The 17,053-nt window shown below is 51.9% G+C and overlaps 2 protein-coding genes across 3 annotated transcripts in view; one reads left to right on the forward strand and one right to left on the reverse strand.

The window, feature by feature from the left end:
• Positions 1-5,281, forward strand: part of NT5C2 (5'-nucleotidase, cytosolic II) — a 62,908-nt gene extending 57,627 nt beyond the window's left edge. For both annotated transcript variants that reach the window (XM_054071732.1, XM_054071734.1), the window contains exons 12-18: positions 284-391; positions 740-806; positions 1,300-1,470; positions 2,279-2,330; positions 2,578-2,638; positions 3,167-3,343; positions 3,580-5,281. In XM_054071732.1, coding sequence (XP_053927707.1) covers positions 284-391; positions 740-806; positions 1,300-1,470; positions 2,279-2,330; positions 2,578-2,638; positions 3,167-3,343; positions 3,580-3,834 — 891 coding nt within the window. In that variant the 3' untranslated portion in view covers positions 3,835-5,281. The remainder of the gene's footprint in view (positions 1-283; positions 392-739; positions 807-1,299; positions 1,471-2,278; positions 2,331-2,577; positions 2,639-3,166; positions 3,344-3,579) is intronic.
• Positions 5,282-7,966: 2,685 nt separating this feature from the next.
• The window catches only part of CNNM2 (cyclin and CBS domain divalent metal cation transport mediator 2), a 123,643-nt gene continuing 114,556 nt past the window's right edge, over positions 7,967-17,053 (reverse strand). The window contains 1 exon segment of the mRNA XM_009561483.2: positions 7,967-16,622. Within this exon segment, the coding sequence (XP_009559778.2) occupies positions 16,413-16,622 (210 nt within the window). The 3' untranslated portion in view covers positions 7,967-16,412.

A 17,053-nucleotide genomic window follows, 5' to 3' on the forward strand; every position in this document is an offset into this window, starting at 1 on the left:
AACAGCAGTGTCATTTACAGCATCTCTTTACACGACAGCTGTGTTGTGACATGGGTGTTCAGTGCAGTTCTCCTGTATCACATCACGCTCTCAGTCCTTGCTATGAGGCTGCTTGGGAGATGGCGCTGGCATCCCAGCATTGCAACAGAACAGGCACAAACTAGGGGATTTTGATGGACCAGGAATGTCACAAGATCATGGCTACAAACAGTAACACTATTTGACCTCCATGTGGTTGATCGTATTGTGCCTGATTCAGTGGTTTTTGGTTTTGCCTTTGCAGCCTGGGAGTGCCCATCGGCCATGGCAGTCCTACTTCGACCTGATCCTGGTGGATGCCCGAAAACCCCTCTTCTTTGGCGAAGGCACTGTGTTGCGGCAAGTGGACACGGTGAGTGGCACGTAGAGGGTACCTCTGTGGCTGGAAGGGCCTCATGCACCTCCTGTATGGCATCTCTTAGTGGCAACAGTAAACACAGTATTTAGGCAGGATCTAGCCTGAAGATTGTGGGCTGGCTTCTCCTCTTAGTGATTCCTGAGCAGCCCCATCACTGGGGCACTGCAGAGCTTGAGGCTTTGCTGACTTCCCTAATGAACCACAGGTGGCAATAGGAAAAAAATGTGGAAAGGCACCTCTAGGATGCCTGGGAGTGAGCACCATGAAGAGCAAGGTCTCAATAGGACAGAAAAGATCCAGACTGCTGGCTATTCTGTGCTAATGCTGTGTCTCCTTCCTTAGGTGACTGGGAAGCTGAAGATAGGTACCTACACTGGCCCACTGCAGCATGGCATTGTGTACTCAGGAGGTAAGGGAAGAAGCCTTCTTGTCCAGTGGAGCGGCTCTAATGTGCCCTTGTGGCCAGCTTTGTGCCAGGCACAAAGCAAGGTTGTATTTCCCAAAGCATACTGCGCTGTGCCCTCTGCACACTGCAGCAGTAGCTCTTCATCATCATTGTGACCATGCTTGGAGGCTCCCGTGAGTCAGGGAAGGGCAGTGGGTGGACATACAGTGCTGTTTGTGATGCCCTGGGCTGCAGGACATCTGGCAGGTGGGGGGTAGCATGGCCCCTCGGCTGCTGCCATTCATTTGGGGGTATGCACGGGCAAAGCTGCCACTGGGTGAACTCCCAGGTGATGGGCAGTGCCCCATGCTGCCATGGCCAAGCAGGGGTGCTACATTTAGCAGTGAGAATTTCTGGGAGGAAAATGCACCTGCTCTGTCCCTAACCCTGGCCCTCTGCAGTGAGCTACATGTTTCTTTTTGGCTCCCTGTTCTGAGTCATGCCATTCTTCTCTCAGGTTCTTCGGACACAGTGTGTGACCTGCTGGGGGCCAAAGGGAAGGATATCTTGTACATCGGAGACCATATCTTTGGAGACATCCTCAAGTCCAAGAAGCGCCAGGGCTGGAGGACCTTCTTGGTGATCCCTGAGCTGGCGCAGGAGCTGCACGTCTGGACAGACAAAAGTGGTCAGCAGCTGGGCAAACCCTAGGCCAGGCTTTGCTCTTGCTTGTCTCATGCTATGCCCTTGTGATTGCCAAGGCATAGGGGTGTAGGGAGAAATCATCCTGGATTGTCGCTTCTCCTTTTGGCCCTTTTCCCTGGATCTGGATGTTGGTGGCAGGAGCTGGGGCAGCTCCCAGGCCTTTCCCTTGCTCTTTCACAGGCTGCTTGCACATGATCAGCTCAGCACTAATTTGGCCGAGGGGAAAAGCTGCGGCTTGGTGGGATTGAGTCTGTAACTCTGCCCCAAAAATTCCTCTGCCTATATAGAGCCATGGCTTCTTTTGTAAAAAGTATTTGACAAGTCACCTGGGTTTTTCTCTCTGTAATGCCTGAGCCATGGCTGCTCTCCCATCTGCAGGGAGTCCCTGCTCACCAGCTGCTTCCTCCTCTTTCCTGCTGCTCCCTCTGCTGCCAAAGTGCTGTGTGTTTCCCATCCTCCAGTGCTACTGCTTTTCTCCCAGGTTTGCTCTTTGGTGTGTAAATAGGTCTGGGGGTTATGCAAGTTGCCCCATGGCTGGTTTGAAAGTTTTGGTGAGGACTTGGAAGGTTCAGCCTCCAAAACAAAAGGGGCAACCAGAAACCAAACCAAAAGCTCTATCAGTGGCACAGAGCTCTCCCTATACAGTGACTGCGAGATGCTGTGCTCTTTGATAAAGTGCCCCTCCACTGCCGTGCAAGGGGAAAGGGCAGGATGATGGGTTTGCTTTCAGCCCTTTTCGTTTCAACAATTTAAATCTATCTTTTTCCCCTTTCTTTTTTTGGGTTTCCCAGCCCTTTTTGAAGAGCTGCAGAGTCTGGACATTTTCTTGGCGGAGCTATACAAGTGAGTGTTCAAACAGTGACACCTTTCCTGCTGCCTCTCCCAGCCCAGCGACAGCTTACAAGTGGCTCTGATGAACCTTGGGGTTGGGTTAGCAGCATCGCTGCCAGAGCTTTGACTCAGGGCTGTGCTCTGCCCATGGGAGCAACCTTCCCCTCCAGACCAGCCTCCCTGCCCCGAGCCCCCATCCACAGCATCTGGTTCTGAAAGGCTTTTCACACCATGTATTTACTTTCTCGCCTGTAACTAGGCATCTGGACAGTAGCAGCAATGAACGCCCTGACATCAGCTCCATCCAGAGACGCATTAAGGTACCAATCATAAAAATACCTTTTCATCCTTTTGGATCCCAAAGGGCTTGACAACCCAACCCCACCTCTCAGCCCTGAAATGCTTTGCTCTGCCGTTGGGTGGGCACGGCAGGCTTGGCAAAGCCATTCTATCTTTGCGGATGCAAATGGAGAAACTTGTCAGCTCACTGGTGTCACTGGCACTCCTGAAGGCAGACTGGTCTGGAATAAGGTCTCCTTCCTCATGCACGCAGTAGCACTGACGAGTGGTGCTCAGTGCTGCAGAGTGGGGTGCTGGCACACAGAAGCTTGGAGGGGCCATAGCCTTGGGTTCAGCCCAGCCCTGGCATTCCAGCCTGGAGCAGGCGCTGGCCTCGAGCTGGCTGCTGCCTTCCCCTCCGTTAACTGGGGCTCTGCTGGGCTCTGATGCTGCAGGGTCTGAGCACAGAAAGCCTGTTGTGCCCAGCCCTCAGCGTGCACCACTTTGGTGTTGCTACTTCCACACTGCTGCCTGCCCGGTCCAGGATCTAACCTGCCCTTTGCTTGTAGAAAGTGACCCATGACATGGACATGTGCTACGGGATGATGGGGAGCCTCTTCCGCAGCGGCTCTCGGCAGACCTTGTTTGCCAGCCAGGTGATGCGCTACGCTGATCTCTATGCAGCCTCCTTCATCAACCTCCTCTACTACCCCTTCAGCTACCTCTTCAGAGCCGCCCACGTCCTGGTGAGTTGCAGATCCTGGGGAGGTGGGCAGAGGTCCCAAAGGTGCCTGACCTTGTTTGCATTAGCAACTTAGAGAAAGTCGCAAGCACCAGGAACGGCACCTTGAGGGGTCTGGTGGTGTGTAATGCACTGTGGGCTAAAGATTCTGTGGTTTGCTCTCCATCTGTCTGGGGGAGACACCTGGGACGAGGACAGCCCTTTCCATCTCCTTTCTTTCTTTCTCTCTTACATGTGTAGATGCCACATGAGTCCACGGTCGAGCACACACATGTTGACATCAATGAGAAGGAGTCGCCAATGGCCACACGCAATCGCACCTCGGTGGATTTTAAAGATTCTGACTACAAGCGGCATCAACTGACCCGCTCCATCAGTGAGATCAAACCACCCAACCTCTTCCCCCAGGCACCTCAGGAAATCACACATTGCCATGATGAAGATGATGATGAGGAAGAGGAAGAGGAGGAAGAAGAGGAGGAAGAGGAAGAGTAATAAGAAGGAAAAAGCAAAGCATCTCTGAAGACGAACCATGACTCTAGCAGTGATCAGGAGCGGATTCCTTTGTTGAGGCCCTTGGGGTGATGGGTTGGGGGGTTGTGATTCTTGCAAAGGCACATCTTGAAAGTGCCCGGAAACTTCTAACAAATTAACACTAATTAGGAGACCCTTGTTTTCCGTTTTGCAGACGGTTCAAAAAGGTGATGGATTCTGCCTGGGTGGTACATTCAGATTGGGCTGCCTGTCGTGCTGCTCCCATTACATTTAGGGATGCTGCATGTTTCTCCCTTTCGTGTGATGTGTTTCATTTGATTTTCATCTGAACGGTGTCCTGTGAACGGTTTTTGCCATTTGTTACTTTTGCTGTGGAGAAGGAAGGGATGTGCTGGTCCTGGCACCAAATCCTCTTGCCCATCGGGTTGCTGCCCTTAACCCTTTCTTCTGGGTTACAAACTTCCCTGCTTCCCACAGTAGCCGGGCTGTTGTGTGGCTCCCCGCACCCAGCTTACCTAACTCTGCTTGCTGTGAATTTCTCTGGGTAAGTGGTTTGATTCCTCCGGCCGTCACGGGTGGCAGTGGGATTCCAGCTCTTACTAGCATAGCTGCAGCTGTACGCATTTCGACTTGTAGGTGCTTGTTGTCCTCCCAGTATTTCAAAGCTCTCGTTCATCATCGGCGTGTGATGCATGATTTCCAGCCTGTTTCTCAAACAGCTGAGCTGCACACGTCATTCTTAGCTCCAGTAGTTTCAGCAGTAAATATTAACCCAGGAGCTTGAAGCGACTGCTTTAGCGTTACGTTAGCTGGTTTGTTTTCCTGCTGCCTATTACTGACCTTTCTGTCTGCTTGGCTTTAAGAGATTGAAGCATCCCAAAGACAAACCCAGCCACAATCTGCAGTGAAAGGGCGTGTTATTCCAGGGTGCTGCTGCGGGCCACGAGTGTCTACCCTAAACTAGGAAACGGCACATGCCACAGGGCTGGCTCCATGGTGGGAGCCGGGAAACTCCAGCCAGCAGCTGCCCGTACCTTTGGCCGAGTGCAGAGCAAGCGGAGCCTCGTCACAGGTTGCGGTGGGCAAGGCTGTGTCCCCAGCTCGGGAGGGTGATGGCCGCAGGCTGCCGTGTGGGGACCGGTATGGCAGAGGGTGCCCTGCGGGGACGGGCAAGCGGCCCTTGTGCCTGAGGAGCAGCCTGGGGAAGGCGCAGGGCTGGCACTGCCGGGCAGTGGCCCCTCCAGTTTCCCTGTGTTGTGGGTGCAGCCTCCCTTACTCCAGCCTGTGCCGTTCACGTGTGAAGGGATTACAACAAGGGCCCTCTTGTAACAAATTTGACTGTTGTTTCAGTACCATAAACTCATTTAATCTTTTTTTTTTTCTTTCTCTTTTTCATTTTAAAGTATCTTAGGAGAAAATAAAAAATTAAAACCCACACCACCACCCTCTGAGCAGGAGACGCTGCTGCTGCAGTGGCAGTTGTTCAAGTCAATAAATGATGATGTTTCTAAGAAATGCCTGGCGCTTTATGGCATGTCACTGAGATGACAGGGGCTGTGCTGGAGGTGGCAGGGAGAGCCGGAACGAGTCTGTGGGGGTCCCAGTCGGACAAGTGGCCTAGGAATAGGGAAAGTAGTTCCGGGAATTGTTTGCATGAAGCATTGCCAAGCCATGGATTTGGCTTTAAGGGTTTGTCTGGTCTCCAGGGGGAGGCAAGTGGGCAGGAAGCAAGGTAGGTCAGGAGGCTTTTGTTATCCCCATTGGCTTCAGCTGGGAGACATGGAGAGAAAGAGAGAGACATTTTGGCCTGTATTCAGAAAGAGAAGGTGCCTTTCCATGCCTGTGAGGATAACACCACACCGGCACTGCCACCTCCCCTCCATGGCTGTGCCTTTCCAGGGCTGTTCACCACTGCATGACCCACACCTGGTGTGGCTCAGGCACCACAGCATCGCCCACGCTCACCAGCAGCTGCAAACCTGGTTAAAACTGAGAACAAAGAAGTGCCCCGGCTGTTTGTGAGCTGGTGTCTGGCTGAGACGGGGACAGCCCGAGGGACAGCTCAGCCACGCCTACATCAACCCCTTGCATCAACCACACCAGCCTGGATGAGATCTCACAGTTGGAGCTGCCGCAGACAGACGGTACCCAGGGCCCACAGTGCAAACAGGAAAGCTGCACCAAACAGCCACAAATGATGGCCAACAATCAACAGGCAATACCTCAGTGACTGCTGAAAGTCCCAAACCCAGCACTGAGTCCCTCGCCCCCTGATTTTGGGGTCTGGCAAGCTGCTAATGTGCACCCAGAGCCGCAGCGGCTGCAGGAAGGGTTTGAGGGAGCCATTCCCGAGCCTTTTCAGCGAAGGCTATGCTAGGCTTTGCTATGTTTAAATCTCATTTCTCCAAGTATAGCCACTTGAATTTTTTAAGCTTGAGCTCAGCAGCTGGGGAGGGCATGCGGCTTCAGGAAGGGAGGTCAGGAGAGCTCCGTGCATTCCTCCTTCCTAACCGGTCACCACAAATAGCTCACTCCCAGCCCAGGGCTATTTCTGACTGGGATGGGGAGAAGACTCTTCAAGGCTGGAGCAGTGGAAAGTATTTGACCCTCACTTCATGGTGGGAAAGCGGCGGGCAGAGCCTGACGGACACCCAGGCCATGCTGCCCATCCTGGGCTGGCTCTGCGATGGTGCTGTAGTAAGAAAGCACCATACAAGAGCCAGGGTGAAGCCTCCTGCCCTGGATGGCACAGTGGATGTGGCCACAGCCCAGTTTTCCAGCCAGTGCCAGTGGCTACTCTTAGAGCCGGTGGCTCAGTACCTGTGTTTCACAGTCCCTGTGTTTCCAGCCCAGCCAGCTCGGCAGAGCCCTCAGGACAAGCCAGCTCGAGTGGCAGCTGCTGTGGGGCTCCTGCCGCTCTCCCTGCAGCCTGTTCCCCTGCCCCAAGGGACAGACACACCGTTGCCCGCTGGCACCAGGCTCCCCTGTGGCAAAAGCCCGGCAGGAGCCAGGTGAGCCTCATCCCCTGCCCTGTGCTCTCGCTGACCTGCTTTCTCCACACCACACGCCACCCTCATTACTTCCCAGAGACAGAGGGGTTGGCCGTGGCTGCACCCAGCACACCCAGCAGGGACAGGAGCCTGGGGCTCGCTCTGCCCAGAGCCATATCCCTGTGGGTGGTTTGGGGCAGGCTCTGCCAGCAAGCACAGCCGAACAGGTCAGCACAACTGCAGCTGCTCCCAGCGCCTCTTCCTTTGCGCCATCACCTCTCTCAGCCCATACAAACCCAGTACTGGGATACATTCACCCATGAACTAGATGATTTTTAAGGTCCCTTCCAACCCAAACTATTCTATGAGTCTATGATTGAGGAAGCAAAGCCTTGTGCCAGTCCCTGAGCAGTAGCTCTTGGCGCCTGAAGCCCCAGCCACCTGTGGCCCACGCTGTCTGGACGCTTTTGCAGGTGCAGAGCCACCAGCCCCCCCGAGCCGTACACAAGGGCGCTCTCCTCCAGCAGAAGGGACCTGCCGGGCTGCAGAGTGCGCAGCAGGAGTGCAGGGCTGGCCAGGCACGCAGACCAAGCGATGCAGCAGCAGTGTGGCGGGGGTAATCATCCACCAGGACTCAACACCTTGTAGGTACAAAGGGTGACCTTGAGCACGACTCACAACAGGGGAGAACTGGCCTTCAGCGAGGAGCTCCCAGCCCTGCTGCTGCAGTCTGGGTGCTGCGCAAGCTGTGAGGACACTGAGTCCCAGGTGTTGCCTTCAGGCACAGCTCCTGTCTTGCTGCCACACTGGAGCCTGGATCTGGGCAGCCAGCACCCCTCCTGCCTCCCTGCACAGACCCAGCCTCTCTCCCTCACCCTCCCAGAAGCCCTGTGCTCTCCTGCCCTGCTCCTCATTCCTACTGCTGTTCACCCCCAGAGACAGCCCCAAAGGCTGCTGCCACATTGATTCTACTTCCATCCTGCCTGCAGCATCCCACCATCCTCCGCACACTGCCGGGGCTCAGAGTCCTTGTTTCTCTCCTCACTGTCCTGCCACAACCTTGGGGATCGAGGTCCAGGGCCACCGTGAGGAACTCGAATAGGGACAGAGGCTTCATGGGGTGTAGCAACCCCCTCCCTCCCATCCCCGCAAGGCTGGAGCAGGCGCTGCCCCAGTTGCTGGCCAGGGTTTGGTGGCTCCAGGGCTAAGCGAGGAAAGAAAGCCCTGTACAGGGAGAGGGGCCAAACAACACCTGTGAGGAGGGCAGAGAGTGAATGAAGCAGAACAGTGACACAGCTGTAGAAAAGGGCTATTTCTGACACCCACTAAAAGGTGGGTCATTCCTCTATTGGCCTGGAGCTGGAGAGCTGGGCAGGTAAATAAGCACAGACTCACTCTCCTGCCCAGAAATAACACTCTGTCACTGCAGGTTCCGCACAACTCTGCTGCCAAAGTCCCCTAACGCAGAGGAACGGCCAGACCCACTCCATTGGCAACTCCCATCCAACGGAGCTGACCTCTGCCAGCAGCAACATACATTAGAGATGGACAGACAGCATCTACGCTTCTGGACAAACAAACATCATCTGTGGAGAGTAGATGTAAATAAGCGGTTTTTATTGGTGGAAGAAAAAGGCCCTCACCCTTGAGGGAACTTCAGAAAGTCAGCTGCTTGCAGTTGCCACCAGCTTCCCAGCTCCTGGTCAGCAAAACCACCGGCACGGCCCTCCCCGCCTCAAGGACTTACGGGCCCAGACCCACCAAAGCGAAGAGCAAGACCTGGTTCTAAGGGTAACAGGATCCAGCCTCTCCAGGGCTCTTGACAGCCGAAGTGGAGATGAAAGACCGCAGAGGTGCCAATAGCAATTTGTGAGCTGCAGAGACCTGGGTCCAGGATCACCGACATCAGCCCCACCACCCGCATGCCAAAAGCCGTCCCTGGGAAATGAGAAGGGAGCGTGGAGGAAGGGAAAAATGCATAAACTGGAATGTCCAACAGAAAAAAAAATCATCATTTATCTAAAAAGAATAGAAATAAACAAAATGCTTTTAAACAAAATCACAAAATATACAAATAAATCTGGTACAAAATAAATAGGAAAGATTGGAAATCTACAACAAAATCGGAATAATTATAAAATCCATTTGTATGACAATCAGTTATGAAATGTATACACTTCATTCAGGATTTCAGTTGTGCTTATTCAGGTTTATGTACACACACGGCAATACTGTAGTCAGAAACTACAACTCTGGAAACCCCAAGTCATGTACAATATGATACAATTTGCAAAGACCACGTAGAATGGCAGGTGGGACGCAGGGAATAGCTGGCGGCGCGGCTGACGGGGTTGGAGCCATGAGAAGACCCTGTGGAGGGAGAGCCACCACATCTGAGCCAGCGGCAGCCGGGAAGGGCCTGGCCGTGGCAGAAAGGTTTGGTGCGAGGCCTCCGGCTGCCGGGCATCAGCCACCCACGGCTTCCAGGGACGCTTCTCAAGTATTCGGGCTTTCAGATTCAATGTTTGGCATCTGGGCACCTGCCCTGCGATTTGGGTATTGAGGCTGGCTCTGTGCTGAAGAAGGCACACGCCAAGAGTGCCAAGGCCCCTCAGCATGGCCTGACCCTGAATCGCTTGTAAGCCATCCTTGTGCTCAGGAGAATATGGATCAAATGGGACTGGAGCACCTGCCGCTGTTGTCCTTGGTGGGTTTCCACTCCAAATTTCACGTGGCCTGCAAGGAAGGCAGAGTCCCTCGAGCAGCATCGCTTACCCTTGGAGTGAGGAATGAAGACGGGACAGGCACAACACTGCCCATCCCCGACTGCAACACCTCCTCCTCCTGCAAACTCAACCAAATCACAGGGAGAAGAGCAGAGGAACAGCCACGGCCAATGTGAGTGCAGCAGCCACAGAAAGCTACACTGCTCAATCTAAACCAGCATGACACAGAAGGACAGAGCACATACTCTGGGTAAAAACTCACTGGCCAAACCAGCCCAGGCCAGCCCAGCCTGCTGGGACCTGAGACTTGAAAGCAGGAATGACAGTAGATCTGATCTAGGCTCAGCCAGCCTGACACTTTGTGAACAGAGAAGCTCACCAGGAGTTCCCTCCACTCTCCCACATCCATCTTTGGGCAAATCCAGAAGACATGAATTCAATATTGGCACTTCCAATTAAAGGCCTATGATCCAGGCTACTCATCCGACACCTACTCTCTTGGGTTTGGAAAACAGTGATGCCCAGAGGGTAAAACACCCCTCCTTTTAACAAAGCTCTGTAGTATCCAAACAACTGAAATGGGATGCTGGACTGCTCCATCAAGCTCTAAATGCTGGGACAAACCCTTCCTCCCCAACAAGCCCTGCTACCAACCAAATGCTGCACTGCTGCCAGGAGGAGAAGACAACGGAGACATCAAATTCACCTCCGGAGCTTCAGAGCCACCCACAGCCTCTGCACTTTTCAGATGCTTGTTTGGCTCACAACAGAAAACAAACCACAAGCCAGGCTCTATGACAGGCAGCTGCTGTTGAGAACAGCCAAACCTCTCCTGCTCAGGGGAAGCTTAAGCACCAAGCACTTCATTAGCCTGAAATCTGCGCAGCAGGGGCAAGAGCAGCCAAGGGTACTGTTGCCTGTGGGATCCCAGTGATTGGCCCTGCTCAGAAGAACACAGTGCCTCTGGAACCTCAGGAGAGGGCAGAAAAACATTTTTCAGCTGGAGAGAGACAACCAGCACCTTTGAGTACCGCATTTCTAAGGGGCAAAACCACTATAGAGCCTGACCTCAGGATAACGAGATGTCACTTTGATTGAGTTCAGCACTACTGACTTGTGAAAGCCCTCACTTTGCCACCTGTACCGTGCCACAGGCTGGAGGCAGCTTTCCAGCACCTCCTCTTCATGTCCCTGCAGCTCAGGGAAGGGTGCTGGGATAAGCTGGCATCCCAGGCTTTCTCCTAGGAAATGTGCTGGCCTCCACTGGTTCAGCATCCAGCTTCTAATGGAACAGTAAATACAGATGACCAGACCAAAAAGCGCAACCGTACCGCCTTGGCCCCGCAGCAACAGCGTCCCCTTGCCTGAACAAAGCCTCGGACATGGCCATGAAACTCACCATGGGGGAACACGACCCAGCATGAAGCCAGGCTCTGGGACAGGAGTAAGACACTGAGCAGGGCAGTTTGGGGAGCTCTCTGGGAAGCCATGGACATCTCCGAGACGCCCTGTGCTTCTGACACATGACAGTGAAGCCAGTACCGCCAGAGATTGCACCAACAAGAGACCTGCAACCAATGGACCAAGTGTAACAAGGGAACAGGGATGAAGGTGGCTTCTCAGCCCTGCTTGTAGCATAGAGCTTGTCCTCTCAGCTGGTCAAGTCAGGACGAAGGCTGCTCTCCGCTCCGTGCCATGAAAAGGTGCCCAGGTTTTGGTCACGTTAGTTAAGCTCATCATTACTGTTGGGCCAAACAACTTTCAGTATCCAAGATACTTCTTCGGGTCTATTTAGAGCCCCAGCGCAGAGCCAGGCAGTGGGGCAAGCAGCAAGCCCGGCTCTGTATCGCACCGAGCCTTTCAGCACATGCTGGTTTTCTGCTCTGTGCCAGCTTCACACATGGCAGCACACAGTACAAACGCAGGAACCCCCCCAGCGCTGGTCAGACACCTTTGGGACAAAGCCTCGTTAGCAGCACAACAAGAAGTACTCTCTGCAGCACCCTCCCCCACCACCCCCGGCCCCAGTTTTCTACTGGTAATCCAGACACTGGATAACTTGACAACTGGTACACAGGTACTAGTTTTAAAACTACAGATGTGTGTATTAGGTATCATATAAAACATGGTACATCTTTCATGTGGGAATGATTTCTAGAGACAGTCTATTTCAGCACAAGGAAGATGCATTTCCCAAAGGGTCCTGGAGAACACGGTTGTGTTCACCACGTAGGATACTTACACAGGATGCTTGTGAGGAGACAGCGCTGCTCTGTGCCATCCACACCCCTAGGCCCCTCGGCTGAGCTCTGCAGAGATCACAGGAAGCACGACCGCTGCCCAAGGAGCCCCTTGCACAACACAACCTCTTTGGTTTTCTTTGAACTGATTTGAGCCAGAGCTTGACACCACCACTGCCAAAATGTCATCCTCATCCAAGCTGGGCCCTGAAGGCTGAGAAGCAGCAATAGGTGATGTCCATGGACCATCACAGGCAACTCACCCTGCTCCCTCTGAGCTTTCTCCAGGTCTGAGGTGAGCGCAAAGAGGCATACCCTGAGACTCCTACTCTTGCCAGCTCCACCCACACAAAAAGGCACTTAAAGAAAAGAAGAAAAAAAATCAAAGAAAAGTAACCCTGTGGTGAGGAAAAGGGATTTAAGTCCAGGGGAAGAGAGGAGGAACAGAACAGTAAGTACAATGTGAATGACTAACCGACCCCTCTTCCAATGGGGCCGAAGACCTGCAAGCCCTGAGCAGCCAGCTCTACCTCCAGCTGTCCCACACCATTCTTGGCATCATCCCTGCTCAGTCTGGAGCAGGAGTGTGTGCAGGGTCAAAAAGAGTGTGAGAGGGAACTACACACGACTATAGGTTTGGAGCAGAAGCAGAGAATGGTGGAAGGACCTGCCCTGTGGAGCTCTCTGCTGTGCAGCTTGATGGGTGAAGCACCTTGTCCAGCCACGCCAGCCCCTGGGCCCCAGACACGTTGCCAGCATCATCCCTCTGCAGGATACCCTGTCCTGAGCTCCTCTGGGGAAGCAGCCTGCAGCTGCACAGGGATTTCAGGGAGAGGACAAGCTGGGAATAAAACAACAAACACTTAGTAAACTCTGGAGGGTCTGAGCTTGGGGTCTACAGAGAGGCCGGGGTTGGTTTGCTAAGGCCTCAGCCCCTCTCCACTCAGAGCTAGCGTGCTTCATATGATCTCCATGTCACCAGAGTCAGTCTCGTTTGGAGAAAGATTCTCATTGGAAAGCAAGAACATTCCTTCACGCTTTACAAAGATTTGGCAATACACAGAATTAAAAAAAAAAAATAAATCATAGTTACAACAGATTCAGGTTCATTTCGTTTAAAGGAAATTCAACCAACCGGAGTGTAAAAGTTATAATTCACAGTTGTGCATTTAAGATATTAGTGTTGAAAACCTCACTTCAAAGAACTCTTGTGCAAAATTGTATTGACAGTAGAAACCATGGCTAGATGCCCTCCCAGCCTCCCCCGGCCAACCAGCCATCGTCCGCCTGCCCCAGAGGCGGACGGATCAGGGGCACGAATGCGGCAGTAGGAGTTGACATAGGAAGATGCAGTATCCTTTCTATGAGTCAAAGCCTTGCCAAGGTCCAAGGTCAAGTCCAACAATTCCAAAGCCACCAGCTGGTGCCCTGTGCAGTGGCAGCCCTGCCACGCATCCTTACAGCACTCTGCTGCACGGCATCTGAGCCCATGTAAAAGGCAGCCAGTGAGGCAGCAAAAGCAGCCCTGCTCTGGCACAACAGCCCCTGCAAGGGCACAGACTCAGATGCAATGGCATCTCCATCGCGGCCGGGACAGCCAAGCCCCAGCGCTGGCAGATGCCGTCTGGAGGCTCAGAAGCGATCCTGAGCTGGGCACTGGGCTCCTCTGCTTGTGACGGTTCCCGCCACGAGGGCAGGGAACCCCTTGCATTTGTTAAACAGTAAAACTGTAAATACCCTGAGAACAGGGAAACTGGATTTCTTTCCCCTCTGGGGAGAGGACCATGCTTTGCTCTTCAAGCTAATTAGCAGTAGCAGCTCCTAACCCCTCTGGGTCAGGTACATATTTTCCATATGAAACACATCTATAATCAACTATTTTTATGGAAATTATTTCACTTTCCATTACTGGATCTGTACAAATGATGAAAAATAGTCATGCAAAAAATCGCCTGCAAATTTTGGAACAGTGCAGCATGGGCAGAAGCAGGAGGTATTCGCTTTGGGATCACATGGCTTTGGTTGGAAAAACTGGTGCTTTTTTTTGCCTTTTTTTTTTTTTTTTTTTTTTAAAGGGAAACAAGACACTGAAACAAACCTATAACCTGCCATAAGAAGCAGAAGTCAGATCCAGCAGGCAACCTCATCCCAGAGAGAGAGCCGCCTTGACTTGAGCCTTCTCTCCTTCGGCAGGTTTGACAAAATGGATACTGCATCTCGAGTTCACCACTGTGTCAAACGCTTCTGACAAACTTTTACATTCAGCAACGCTAGATAAAAACTGGCGAGGTGAGTCACTCGCCAAAGACAAATGCTGTAACATCTCAACATTTTGCTTTGTGAGAAAAGTGCAATACCAGCAGCTCTCCGGGAACGAGCAGGGCTTCAGTCAGCCCACGCTGCTGCTGAGCCATGTGCTCCTGGCAGTGGTGGGCTGGCGCGCATCAGAGCGAGGATGCAGAGTAAGGAAACACTTTTAGATGAGACTCAAAACTAGTTAATAAAAAGCTAAATGTGAGAATAAGGTTGTGAGGTTCCCGGTTCCTCCTCACTGGGAGCATAAGTTAGATACCATGCAATTTCTATGCCCTCTTGTGGGGACTTCATCCTTACAGGTGGCTCCAAGGGAGAAATGAAACCTTTCCCATTGGGGAGGACAGCAAAAATTAGTGCTGCTTTCTGATACCAGAAGAGACAGGAGGATAGACACACACAGACCCAATCACTCTGATGCCGCACACTCCAAGTTCCCACGTGGAGATCCCTGCAGCAAAATATTGCACCTTTCCAGCCACAATTCACAAAGACAGACCACAAGAACTTGGGGCAAGTGCCTTCCCCAGCCCGCAAGCAGGAAAGATGGGGCGGGCGTGCAGGCACAGAGAGCTCTGGCAGTTGCATTTGGGGCTGGGGGCTTCTTTGAGGGCCAGATGAGATCAGCCAGGTGTAAAGAAAAGAAGGGAAATGCTACATAGCCTGGGGCCATGGAAGGGTCTCAAAACAGAGAAACCACAATGCCTGATTTATTAATCTCTCCAGATACCGAGGGCAATGTTCACATTTTGTTTGAGACAGCACTGGAATGGGAGAGGATCGGGGTGTGTGGGGAATTTTTCTTATTTGAGGACTTAGACTCCATCTGTGGGAGTGGGAATGTGTGATGCACAACTGCCACGGGGTGCCTCTCGCTCACACCCAAGTTTTTAGGGTGGGGGAACTGGTTTCTGCTGCCCAGCGCATGGTGTCCTGCATTAGCAGCAACTGGGTGGGAGGCGCTCTGCTCTGCTCCCATTGTAATCCCTAAAATGGCTGTTAAGAGGAGCAAGAGAGAAGGAAATGCTCTGAATCCACTCAAAGGAAAGAATGTGGCTGGGAACAACCTGGAAGCAAACCTCTCTGAATCCCTGAAGTGCAATACACTTGTGTCCGGAAAGTTTTGTCAGACCTTGGAACGGACAGGATGGTCCTGACTCCTCAGCAGAGCCCATCCTTGCACTAGCAGAGGTTTACTGTCACCGGGAGAATGTACTTTGGGCATAACTGTAGCAGCATCTTTCGTGTTAATACTAGAGACCGAAGGAGGGACGGGGACTGATGCTCTCTGTTATTTAGTGAAGACCACATGTCTTTCCTGGCCAAGGTAACGGTGCGCAGACCGCTACAGCACACCAGTGCTTCAATCTTGTAATTTTAGGGTGCACATATTACTTCACCACACAATTGCCAGGAATATAAACAAAAAAACCACCCGTTAATTCACTACAGAAAATTAAGCCCAGTTTTCATTTCATGAGACTGCAGTTTGGTGAATTAACTCCTTCCACCCAGTATCATCTTCAACATACACAAAGTTTGCGGAGGTTACAAAATTGTAAATGTAACAATGCTTCTGCCTGTTTTATAAAGAAACCTTCTGAAATCTGAGAGATCATTAAATAGCAAAGTAATCACTCCTTCCCTGAAACCTAACTGGGAGAATGTAATAATCCTCATCCCTTGACCCTCCCGGTGGCTGAAAATGGAGGTTCCTTGAAGCTTGGTCATTCTTAGGACACAAATACATACAAGTACCAGTTACTAACTTCTTCAATAGGGCAACAAAAAGGACCAGAGAGAGGTTGAAAAGAGGCCTAAGAACATTGGAGCCAATTCTTAAAACCACGACAGAGCCCATTTGAAGTTGGGGAGGGACAGAAACAATTTAAAACTCTGCAAAATACTTTTTAAAAACATGACCTCTCTTGAAAAAATAACTGGAGTAACTTTTAAACTTCTCCATATGTGTCTGAGGAGGAAAAACCCAACAAGGATCAAAAATACAGATAAAAAATAAACATGATTCTACTTTGCAAGAAATATTTTCATCGTTCTCAAGGGTGGCTCACCATTCCCAAAGTACGCTTGGGGCTTTAGTCTCTCTGTCTTGCTCTTTGCTCCTTTCTTCCTGTTTCTTCCTCTTCTGCTCCCGAAACGGACGCAAAAGTCTTTGGTCTCAGAACACTGGATGCAGCACAGTGTCGCAAGCACATACTAACAGTGTTCACACTCGGGGAGGAGGCAGGAAGGAGCGAGGGCTGGTCCTGCTGAGGAGATGGGATGGGTGGGTTGTGGGGAGTCAGCTCCTAGATGGCTCCTTCACTGTGCATACTGTGATTGGGCTTGTTGTGAGTCACACAGTTCTGTTCATTCAGCAGGTTTGCTGTCTCGTCCGGCAAACCATCATGCAACTCCGTAAGAGTCAGTTCGATTTTAGTGTTTTCACTGTCCGAGGACTGAGGTGTTTTGTCCATCCGGGATGCCATCAGGGCATTTTGGTACTGCTGTCTTGATATCTGCTCCAAGAACAGAAGGAAGGAACAAAAACAGCCAGTCACACTTTTGTCTCCTGTAGGACACAGTGAGAAACTGAAGTGCCCTCCTTCCCTTTCCAGATGATCATACTTTTTTCCTGTTTCTATAAAACATCCCTGTGCTTTGCAAGCCTAGAGCATCCCAACTCAACAACACAGCATGGTGTCATTTCCAGACAGGGTGGAAGCACAGAGCTGTGTGATCGACCATGCTGTTCAAAGGCAGGGATTTAATCTCCATTTCCTTCTAACCATGCACATTTTTAGGGCCAGAACCAGAGTTCAGTGAAGTCTTTTTCCCAACTTCAGCGAGCTCCTGGTGAGGCTCTAAGAGTCTCTACAGAGCCAGAGGGGTATAAGCACTACTGCTCTTCTCTGGGCCAGCAAATGCAGCAGGAGCTACAGCCTTATTC

Source organism: Cuculus canorus, chromosome 7 (genome assembly GCF_017976375.1).
Source record: "Cuculus canorus isolate bCucCan1 chromosome 7, bCucCan1.pri, whole genome shotgun sequence".
Classification (NCBI taxonomy): Eukaryota; Metazoa; Chordata; class Aves; order Cuculiformes; family Cuculidae; genus Cuculus; species Cuculus canorus.